Source organism: Vespa velutina, chromosome 13 (assembly GCF_912470025.1).
Source record: "Vespa velutina chromosome 13, iVesVel2.1, whole genome shotgun sequence".
Taxonomy (NCBI): Eukaryota; Metazoa; Arthropoda; class Insecta; order Hymenoptera; family Vespidae; genus Vespa; species Vespa velutina.
Window position 1 is genome coordinate 2,039,553 of NC_062200.1, and position 12,500 is coordinate 2,052,052.

General features: G+C 26.7%; 2 protein-coding genes across 5 annotated transcripts in view; one reads left to right on the forward strand and one right to left on the reverse strand.

Moving 5' to 3' along the window:
* The window catches only part of LOC124953721, a 208,366-nt gene that overhangs the window by 151,229 nt on the left and 44,637 nt on the right, over positions 1-12,500 (reverse strand). The window lies entirely within an intron of this gene.
* LOC124953710 (juvenile hormone esterase-like) lies at positions 5,022-12,478 on the forward strand. Of its 2 annotated transcripts, XM_047505514.1 has the most exons (9): positions 5,025-5,349; positions 6,320-6,454; positions 7,481-7,640; positions 8,098-8,570; positions 8,942-9,110; positions 10,059-10,234; positions 10,607-10,754; positions 10,893-11,034; positions 11,803-12,478. In XM_047505514.1, the coding sequence occupies exons 1-9, from the start codon at positions 5,143-5,145 to the stop codon at positions 12,086-12,088; spliced, it is 1,896 nt and encodes a 631-aa protein (XP_047361470.1). In that variant the 5' UTR covers positions 5,025-5,142; the 3' UTR covers positions 12,089-12,478. The 2 variants fall into 2 exon arrangements, with proteins under 2 accessions (XP_047361471.1, XP_047361470.1); XM_047505515.1 differs by lacking the exon at positions 11,803-12,478 and having other exon boundaries at positions 5,022-5,349; positions 10,849-10,991.

A 12,500-nucleotide genomic window follows, 5' to 3' on the forward strand; every position in this document is an offset into this window, starting at 1 on the left:
ACGTTTCTTCCTTTCTTTCTTTTTTTTTTTTTTTATCCGTCGTCTTATCGCACATTAAGACCGAATGATAAAACTGATTAACGTTGTTTCATATTTTATCAATATTTTTCATTTAAAATATTGTCACGTACGTGAAACGCGTTTCTTCTCAAAATTGATTTTTCAACGTTTTAATCAGATTTGTTCGTTCGACATACAAATTGAAAATATAAATATGCTCATCAAATATAGCTTTCACTTCGTCGAAATCATTCACGTTCGAAATATCATAAGTTTGAACGTTATATACGTGGCGTCAATCAAACATTGTTTTCACTTTTATCAGAATTTTATCTACGTTTGAAAATATAAAATCATTTCAATTAAATGTTATTCATTTAATATCTAGATCAAAGAAATAAATTGTATTAAATCTTTCAAAAGGAAATATCGTTTAATTATCTAACTTTCGTAATCGCAAAAGGGGGAAAAGTAATAAGAAGGTAGGAAGGGGATAAAGGAGGTAGGGGAGGGAAATGGAATAAAGGGGAATTAGAATCGAAGAAGAAGGCATAACTAATGCCAAGAAGAGATATAAACGGCTCAGTAAACAAGGCGTAACTCGCGATGCTGATGTAGAGATTTCTCGTGGAAACGGACCGGAAATTCTCAGGGGAAGCTCCTTGTCAGGAAATTGTTAGGACTTCCGTTGGCAGAAGCAGATCCTTTGTCATGGTACCGACCGTATTACTGGCACCCTTTTAAGTTAGTAGTAATCTATATACACATATGTATATATATATATATATATATATATATACATTGAGTGAGTCATGAAATTTCTTTTTGTTCAAAACTTTCAACTGAAATATTTACGTTTTAATGTAAATTCTAAAAAAGATCTTTCCAATTAAAGTTTTCTGATAAGATAAAAAATGTTTCTGTATGTGACAGTGATAATGTTTCTTTTTTTTTTTTTTTTTTTTTTTTTTTTTTAATGGAGTCATATACTTTTTATTGCATTAGTCAATGCAGTTTGACGCACTTTATAAAAGAAAAAGAACCGTATTAATCCGTGTATACCGAAAAAATTATTATTTTAGTTTACATATTAATATGCAACCACGTAGAGAGATAAATATTGATAGTAAGAGAGTGGATTTTTTAAATTATCAAATACCAGTTTACGTATAATGATATAAGCTAAGCGTAAGATAAGTGAAAGCTAAGTGCAACGTAAGCGCAAAATAAGCATATAGTAAACGCAGAATAAATGCTTATAATGCATTTACTTAGTGTATTTGTTACAAGTATTAAAAAATTTTTACTTTTAGAAATATTCCCACACAATTGAAATATGCGTTTAATGGAGTAATTTGTTTATTGATTATTATTTAATTTATACAATTTTTTATAAATCATTTGAAATTTGAATATTTTTTTTTTCCCGACAAAATCAGATGATTTTAGTAAGTAAGGATTTATTCATGACAAATTGTTTATAACAAATTGTTAATTATTTATTAACAATATGTTGAAAAATTAGAGACGATTTTGCCCTTTAAAATGATACCCGATTCAAGTCTCTACGATTCATAGTTCCTGAGATATTCTCATGCAATTGATGAACGTTACTATTGATAATATAAAAAAGTAATTTGTTTATTAATTATTAATTAATTTATATAATTGTTTTTATAAAACATTTGGAATTTGAATGTTTCTTTTTTTTTTTTTCATTTTCTTTTTTCGACAAAATCAGATGATTCCAGTGCGTAAGGATTTATTCATGACAAATTGTTTATAACAAATTGTTAATTATTTATTAACAATATATTGAAAAATTAGAGACGATTTTGCCCTTTAAAATGATACCCGATTCAAGTCTCTACGATTCATAGTTCCTGAGATATTCTCATTCAATTGATGAACGTTACTATTGATAATATAAAAAAGTAATTTGTTTATTAATTATTAATTAATTTATATAATTGTTTTTATAAAACATTTGGAATTTGAATGTTTCTTTTTTTTTTTTCATTTTCTTTTTTCGACAAAATCAGATGATTCCAGTGCGTAAGGATTTATTCATGACAAATTGTTTATAACAAATTGTTAATTATTTATTAACAATATGTTGAAAAATTAGAGACGATTTTGCCCTTTAAAATGATACCCGATTCAAGTCTCTACGATTTATAGTTCCTGAGATATTTCCATATAAATGGAAGGCGTTTACGTTGACACACTAACCTACATAATTTCATTCAAATTAACGTAGTGACACACTGACCTATATAAATTTCGAGAATTTACTACTACTACTACTAACGTTACTACGAACAGCTGTAACATATAATTTATGAATGAAAATCTTTCGAAGACGATATCTTCTGAACGAAAAATCGTAGAGACTTGATTCAAACACCATTTTCAAATATAATTTGTCCTTTATTTATTTAAACATTCCAATAATATTGTTATAATAAAATGGATTTTGTTAATAATTTTTTAAATTGAATATTTTTCTTTTCTTTCGTAATGAGGATATAAACACAATGAAATCATGAAAATTTTCATTATAATTATGTAAATTTTAATTTGTTTATTTAAAATTAGCAATAAAAGATCTATTAATAATTGCCAATGTAAGAAATTGAAAGATCAAAAACACGAAAGACTTTCCCTTCGTATATAAGATGATATAATTGTGAAATATCTTTTGAAGTAATAATTTAACACATTGGTTAAAATTTTTTTTTTTTTTATAGTGAAGTTGTATTCGTCTGTGCGATTAAAAAAATATGATTTCATATAAAAAAAATTCATTTTTTTTTCTTTTTTTTTTTTTTTTTTTTTAACAAAGAAAGAAAAGAAAAAAAACAGTAATAAAAAAGAAAAATGAAAACATTCGGTTATTTTGTTTCAAGATGATTTTCTATTTGGAAATTATCATCTGTAATTTACGCACCTGTAATTTTATGATAATAATTGAATCGGATCGTATCGAAGAGAAGTTTAAATCGGATTAAATTACGAACGATTAAAAAAAAGTTGAATATATAATAAAACATACAATATATATATATATATATATATATATATATATATATATATATATATATATATAATATAGTATACATAATATATATACATATATTATGTATTGAACGTTGATATAATTCATTAGTATTAAAATTGGATTTATATGGATTTATATATGTACATATGTATATGCGTCAACATATTTTATAAATTGTTGGCACGTAAATATTCGGTTATTTCAATTTGTTGACGTTTACTTAAACATCGTTCAAAAATTTTTCTTTTCTTTTCTTTTTTTTTTTTTAATGTTTGATAGTGTTCGTACATTATTACACAAAACGTGTTTGTTTTTGAGAATTGCATATACGTTAGAGGAAAAAAAAAAATAAATAACAAGGATAACAACAAATATATTGCTTATTATTGTTTTGACGAATTTAAATGTCTACATAAATTTAAATGTCTTACGTTATCTCTTTCTGCTTGTTATTTTTCAGGAATACGACATTAACAATATAGTAAACAAGAGAGAGAGAGAGAGAGAGAGAGAGAGAGAGAGAGAGATTATACGACTTGAACAGAACGATTTATATATACTATGTAGAGACATGTATATATCACAATGACAAGAGAAGAGAATTTTTTCATCGTACTTCCTTATCAGGACATTTAACAATATCGTTATCAAAGTCTATAAATATCTAATCTAGGATTTTAATGGAATGGTCGTAGAACATACACATTTAATTTTATGATGACATTTATAATATTAGATATATTTCACGGTCAATTACACAATGAAGAAAATCGTTGAAACGTTTATGTCAATATTTTTATCATTCTATCCCGTTTTATCAATTACAATTTCAATGTGTCTTTTTCTTTATCGTATTTTGTTATATGTATAGCATTAGGAGTTGTCATCCATTATGTCTAAATAAAGGACAAAACACAAACACAAATACACACACACATACACACACATACAAGTTATCGTTTCGATTAAAAGAGTGAGTCAATGTACTTTGGCATTTCGGCCAAATAGATTGGTTATTACTTCCGGGCACAAACTTCTGATCTTAATTGTGCAGAATATAAAAGAATGTTATACTCGTGGACGTTAAGGTGAGGTAGGGGGAGGGAAACAAGGGGAGATTTTCGATCGCTTCATATATATATATATATATATATATATATATATATATATATAATTTATCATATATATAATCAAAATTCCGAGTCAACACGTAAAATGATTATATCGAACGAATGTATCGTAGAAGAGACATAGTAAATATTGAGAGAATATATATGTGTCACAAGTGATATACATTAAAACGTCAAACGTCAACGACGTAGGATACACGGCTAACAGGTTTGTTCTCTTCTTTAATAGAGAATCATACGATCGTTTAAAACCTTTGTAATATCTTTTTTAACGTACGTACATATGTGCGGTATACGCTTATGAGAAATTAAGATCAATCGTATAGATAAAGAACGTTTGAACGATGTAACTGTCTGACATTTGAACGACATTATTAAGTGTTATAAAGAAAATCGTAAAGCCATAAGGAAACTTTCAATTAGGTGTTATGAATTCCTATCGCATGATTTGTATATTTGCTAAAAGAAAAAAAAAAAAAAAAGAAAAAAAAAAGAAAAAGAAAAAACAAAAATAAGAAATAGCAAGCCTTCGTTTGATTTATTTCGAGTTAAGGGTTCTCGTATCTCGAGAGAAACGTGTGAAACTATAACGCAATCGACGGATACCGTCGGAGAAGTCGGGGAACCTATCAAGGACCTTTAACCCCTACGCTCGGGATATTAACTCCAGCATTTACATATATAAATATATATATATATATATATGTATATATTTTTTTTTTGTTTCCATAGTGGAAAACTCGAAAACGAATATGATTATCATTCCTGCGCAGTCTGTTTATGCGCACGTTGCTTGTTCTGATTCTAGTATTATGTTACGTAATTAAAAGTTTCGATGTTTCCATCCATTTTGTTTCAGTCAGTCGGTATGATCTTGTTCATTCGCTACGGACATAACGGAACGATACGTTATCGTATATATCTTCATATTAGATTTTTAGTTTTTATATAATGTTGCCCGAAGGACTTGCCGTTTTATTATTATTTTTAACGGTGATACTCGCTATCGATTTTGAAAATATCGATAAATCTCCTATGATCGAGACGAAGTTTGGATCGATCGTTGGAAAATGGACGAAGAGTTCGCTTGGATTAAACATTGCCACTTTTCTTGGTATACCGTATGCGGAACCACCGATTGGTGATCTAAGATTTCGTGTATGTATTATGAATTATTTCATTATGAGAATTTATAAATTCAATTGAATATATAAAATATATTGTTAAAATTTTATAAAAGATTAATTTACGATAGTAATTATAATAAGGATAGAATAATTTTCTTTTTAGACATAATAAATTTATATTAAAGTTTTCATTGGTCAATGAAAAAATTGTAACTTGTATATTTATAAAAGAGATTATTACGTCTGGTAAGGAAAAAAGATAATAGATAATTAAATTTGATAATTGAGATTATGTTTTATCGATAAAAATTTTCAAGCAAATTAATATGCATATTTTTGTTTGAAGTATAACCTTTTTATATAAAATTTTCGTAGTCAATAAAAAAATAGTAACTGTATATTTATAAGAGAGAGACAGAGAGAGAGAGAGAGAGAGAGAGAGAGAGGGGAGAGGGAGAGGGAGAGAGAGAGAGAGAGATTAGTTTGCTTGAATAAAAAAATAATTAATTGATAACATACGATTTTCTTGATTGATAATAGAAAAACTTTCCAATAAATAATTCTTGTTTAAAGTATAACCAGTGTATATGTATCTATGTTGCACTTGGAAAAAAGATAATAGGTGATTAATGATAAATGGTTTAAAAAAAGAATTGTTAAATAGGTAATTTTCTTTTGTTATGTATCCATTTATATATTGTTATGTATATATATATACCTACATCATAAATAAAAAAATAACAATTGTCGTTAGACGGAAATAGTTTAATAATTTAGCAAATAAATGATTAATCAAACATGAATTACTTTTGATAGAAATTTTTTAATAAATAAAAAATAATTCTTAATTAAAATTATACGCAATATATCTATCATGGGATATCGTAAATATGGGAAAAATTACAAATAATCTTTCATGGAAAAATCATATCAATGTGGATTAAAGATAAATAAAAATTAATTGCGCATTATTCCGTCAATGATATATTATTCTTTTCTAGGAACCAAGAGCTTGGAATAATACATGGGACGAATTAGAAGCAAAATATGATACTATGCCGTGCCTACAACTCATCGAATTTAACACGATAATTGGCTCGGAGGATTGTCTTTATCTGAACGTCTACGTGCCAGCGGTAATATTACAAAAAAAAAAAAAAAAAGAGAACGAAATAAAACCAAAAAAAAAAAAATAAATAAATATGTGAATCTTTGATGAAATGCATACGTCAATTCTTATCTAAGTGTTTAAAAATAGAGAATAGAGAGAAAAAAATATATATATATATATATATATATATTTATATAAACGTGGGAAAAAGAAAAAAAGAAAAAAAAAAAAAAAATACAACGACGAAAACAAGAACAACAACTATTACAAGTATTACTACTACTATTACTACTACTACTACTACTACTACTACTACTACTACTACTACTACTACTACTACTGTTATTACTATAATAATAACAACAACAACAAAAACACAACCATAACAACAACGAGATACAATAACAACAACAAGAAAAACTGCATAGATCTCTTGAATTGTTCACAAGTATCCGATCATCAATCATGAAAGCATGAATACGGACGGATCGATTTCAATATCACTCGTTGCCTGGGCTAGGTGTACTCCGTTGAAAATCGTTTTATTTCAAACTAACGGGGTTTAAAGTCCGTGTTTACACAAATATCATGAATAGGGTCCGTCGACAAAATTTGTTTCCAAGTGCACCGTACCGAAAACAAATTTTCCGGCTCTTTCGAAAATGGAACACGAGCTTGATTAAGCCCCAAGGTTGTATTATCACGTGATTTAATTAAATGTAAACGAGTCAAGGTTGGCAATGCTGTCATTCGCCACATATTTAGCCACTTAACGATACATTTCTCTGAGCATCGTATATAATACACATATACGTATCGTACACATATATATATATACATATATATATATATATATATGTGTGTGTGTGTGTGTGTGTGTGTGTGTGTGTGTGTGTGTGTGTATGTATGTATGTATGTATGTATATATGTATCATATCTAATATAAATATTTTTATATTTATAGATAATAAATATTTATGATTACACGTTTCTTTTACAATGCCATATTTACAATGCTAACAATTTATACAATTATTTTCGATGATTATAGAATCAACGTCAGGAAGAAAATACTAAACATCCTGTATTGGTATTTATTCATGGTGGAGCATTTAATATAGGTAGCAACAATAGTACAATATTCTCGGCGACATATTGGGCCGATCAGCAAGTGATACTAGTCGTCTTAAATTATCGATTGGGTCCTTTAGGTAATGATCCATGAATACGTGATAGAAATTGAAAGTTTTTCTTTTCAGGAGAAGTTAGACAAAAAGTTTCAGGAGGGAGTGAGTTGGGGGAGGAGGGTTCAAAAGTTCTTACGTTCTTTTTTAAAAATCAATTTACTCCCATTTCGAGAGGCTATTATTCGGGCTCTTTAGTTGGGCCATGCAGTTTTGCAAAAGCTGAACTTGTAGTTTGTCGATCTAAAAAAAGAAGAAAAGACGAAAAGAAAAAGTAAAAGAAAAGAAGTATAATTTTACTTTTAATATCGCTTAAGAACTTTTCAACCGTTCTGTCTTCTGAAAAAGAAGAAAAAAAAAAAAAAGGAAAAAAGAAAAAAGAAAAAAGAAAAAAGAAAAAAGAAAAAAAAAGGAGGAAAGATATTAAAGATCATTAAGATGATTAATGATTTAAGATTTTAAAAAGTTGAATATCTTGTTTTAGGATTTTTTAGTTTGGCCAATTGTGCCTCGCCTGGTAATTATGGTTTGAAGGACATAACGATGGCCTTGAAATGGGTGAAAGAAAACATTGAGAGTTTTGGCGGTGATCGTAATTCTGTTACATTGATGGGACAAAGCGCTGGTGCAGCGGCGGTACATATTTTAACTTTATCGAAGAAAACTGAAGGTCTTTTTGATAAATATATATTACTCAGTGGTTCTGCATTGGCGACTTGGGCAGTACATCCAAAACATATTATTAGAAAAATATCGAAGAACATGGCCGATGATCTTGGTTGTTCGAAAAAATTCAATACAACGTTGGATGATAATGTTACCGAGATTAATGATAATCTTGAAGAGAAATATATTTATGAAAATTACAATAATATCTTAATTAATTACGATCAAGAAATAATTGATTGTATGAGATCATTGGACGCCAACAAGATTTTAATGAATCTTTCCTATCTCGTAAAAAAAAATTTCATCTTTCATTATTATCCAATTGTCATTGGTATTAACGAATGAACACGTTTATTTGTACGAATTAATAATGTTATATTAAGATTTATTCGATCTAATGATTAATTGGTGAATATGAAGTTTTAATTTTATAACAATGAATATTTTTTTTTTCTTTCTTTCTTTCTTTCTTCTTTTTTTTTTTATGTAAACGGATCATAAATATATATATATATATATATATATATATATATATATATATATATATATATATATATTTAAAAGTGAACGTGTAAAAATATCGGAGTACTAATGACATGACGATTAATCTTGATAATGATTATATTTTTCTAATATAATTATTATATGTTCGTTTTTAGTATTCACAACATAAGTATCAATATTGCTTTTTTGGACCAACAATTGAGGAAGAATCCAGTGACGCCATTTTAACGATGTATCCTATGGAAATTATAAAAAAACAACTTTTTCGCGACATACCCTGTATAATAGGAGTCGTCCAGGATGAAGGTTTACTCAAGACATTTGGTAAAACTCCTCCTCTTCTTCTTCTTCTTCTTCTTCTTTTTCTACTTCTTTTTCCATTTCTATTTCTATTTCTATTTCTATTTTATGCTTCTTCCTTTTCTTATTCTTATTATTACTATTATTACTGAAACTGAATTCTCCACGTGTTTTTTTATAATTATCTCGGTAGATTAATAAGTACGAATTCAATTTGACTTTCGAATGAAATCTCTAAAAAAGCAAAGGGGTTGTTAAAATGGCCCTCGCGGCGACCCGAAGATGTCCGTCACTTAAAAAAAAAAAAAAAAAAAAAAAAAAAAAAAAAAAAAAAAAAAAGAAAAAGAGAAAAAGAAAAAAAAAAGATAGAAAGAAAAAAAATAGGATGAATGGCAATTAGAATGCACATGAATTATTAGCGTTAAGAGGATTTAATTTAAATTTCTTTCAATTTTAATTGAAATATTTCAATTAATTAATGAATGAATTAATTATTTATCATTTTATTTATTATATTTTATAATTTAATTATATTATTTATTATAAATGTATCAAAGTATTTTAATTTAAATATTTCTAAGAAACAAAATCATTATCTTTTACTTATAAATAATATTACAATGTATTATTATTTATTTATTAATGTAATAAATCTGTAAATTGTTTCTTGACAATATTTCAATTAAAATTTGTCTCTTCGACGTAAATACGTTAATACCAAAATATTTCTTTTTTTTTTTTTTCACAAAGAATTACAAGCTGAATCAATTAACAATAATAAAAAATATGATTCCATTATACATATATATATATATATAAAAAAAAAATTAGTCAAACTTGACCCTCGTATAGACGTCTTTCTAATATAATATAACTTTAATGACGAAAACATCATTCTCGCAATTTTTATTACTTTTGACCTTTGATATTATTTATTTTTTTTTATTGTCTCTTCCTTTTATTTTTATTCAGATTTTTACGGCGATTCGAAGAAAATGATGACTTTTATGAATAATTTCGATGCGTTATTACCAGGATTTTTAGAAGTTCAGGATGTTATTAACAATGTGGATAATTTTACGAGAGCCATAAAAGATTTTTATTTCGGCGAGAACGGTACTAACATTCTATTAAAGGATATCACTAAGGTGAGTATATAAAAACATTAGATTTATCGAAAAAGTCGCTTGCCTATTTTATTTATTTATTTATTTAAACGTAATTACATTCTAATCAAGTAAACTTTTTATGTTAAATATACGATGGGCCCAAAAGTTTCGACACTTGTAGTTTTTACGATTTGCAGGAAGAAAAAAAAAAAGAAAAAGAAAAAGAAAAAGAAAAAGAAAAAAGAAAATTAATCCAAGCCACGAAAAAGAGTTATCGTGAAGATATGAAAATAAGAGAAATTATAAAATAAAAAAAAAAAAAAGAATATACTTATATCTACGTATCGCTTTATTATTGTTATTATTATTATTTTTTTTTTTTTTTCAAATATTACCTCTTTTAATTTTCAGATGGCAGGTGACGGTCTAATCACATGGCCAACGTATAAAACTGTTAAATATTTATCGAAAGTCATGAAATCGAATTTATTTTTCTATTGTTTCGCTTATTCCGGCACATTTAGTAGCAAACTGAAAAATGGCACTCGAGTATCTTACGGTAAAAGTGTTCTATTATGTATTTGTATAAAAAATATTTTCGGTTTTTCTTTCTTTTTTTTTTTTTTTTTTTTTTTAACTTTTTTCTTTTATAGATTCGTACGTAATTTAACGCAATTGACAAGATGTGTTTTGATAGGTGTCAGTCATGGCGACGAACTTAATTATTTCTTTCCTATATTGAACAAAGAGTATGAATCATTGATATCGTTAAATACTGAGAGCGATAATACCATGATCAATATAATGACGGAATTATGGTCGCATTTTATGAGAACAGGGTAAGAAATTTATATTCGATTTAATCGTAAGAATTGAAAATCTAAGAATAATTAGAATCGATATCAATTCGAAGAAATTAATCGTACAAAAGTTTTATTAATCGTAAAAAAATTTTTTCTTTTTTTTCTTTTCATTATTCTTTTCTCAACGCAAAAACAAATGAAAGGAAATAATTAGATCGAATACGATCAAATTGATGGGAAATTGATCGATCAAAAGTACGATCATAATTAAAATAATTAAAATCCAAATGAATTCAAGTAATTAATCAATCATAAGCGTAATCGTTGTTATCGATTGATTATTTCTTGTTGTTGTTGTTTTTTTTTTTTCTAATTCGACGCAAAGATAATTGACAGAGAACAAAAAATTGGACGTTCGATAAAAAAAAATTCTGACAAAGTAATTCTATCAAAGGAGTCATCATGATTAAGTTAAAAAAAGAAATAATAAGATAATAAGAATTTGATCGTGTTAGAGGAGAAATTAATTATCGATCGAGAATATAATTATCGTTATATTACTGACGTACATACATACATACATACATCATACATACATACATCATACATACATACATACATACATACATACATACATATATACATACATACGTATGTAGATATATGGAAGGAACGCATAGAACGAATGTATATAGTTCAACCATATATGTAACTTAACGTTCAACGTTATCAACGTTGGCAGAACATTCGATCGACTATAATCCAGATGATCCTTGGATCCTAATCGCTATTACGTATTTACAGGATACCGAGTACTTGGAGTACACCCAATTGGCCGGCGTATCGTTATCATCACGAATACATGCTTTTCAATGGTTTAAAAGATGTTTATGTGACGATAGAGAAAAATTATTATCTTACGGATAGAATGAAATTTTGGGATAATTTAATGTATAATTATAATGAAGAATTTAATGAATGGTATTTAGATGACAACGAGATCAAAGAAACGAATCGTGGATATCGTTTTAGTACGATCGAATATATTTATTTATTAATTACATTAGCCAATATCATACTATCAGTGTGATACTGATTCAGATAATTTTTTAAACCTAATATATATATATATATATATATATATATATATATATTCTTCTATATTTATCTTTCTTTTCGTCTTGTTAGTAAAGAATTGAACCGAAAGTTCCTAGATGTGCCGATAGTTCCTTAAGGTGGGTCAAAGGTTACATTGGAACAATCATAGAAACTTTTCTCTGTTTCTTTTTTTACATCAAGCCATGAAAGATTTCAATAAGGAATAAATGACGTTTATAATTATTTTTATAATTTTTGGCCCACACTTGTAGAAAATTAGATAGATCAATTGATGTGTTCATTATTAGTTTATAATTAAATAATTAGATACGCTTGTATTGTTTGATAATAATTAATCAAATAAAATATTAATTAACTTATCGAAATATTAATATTTGTTAATT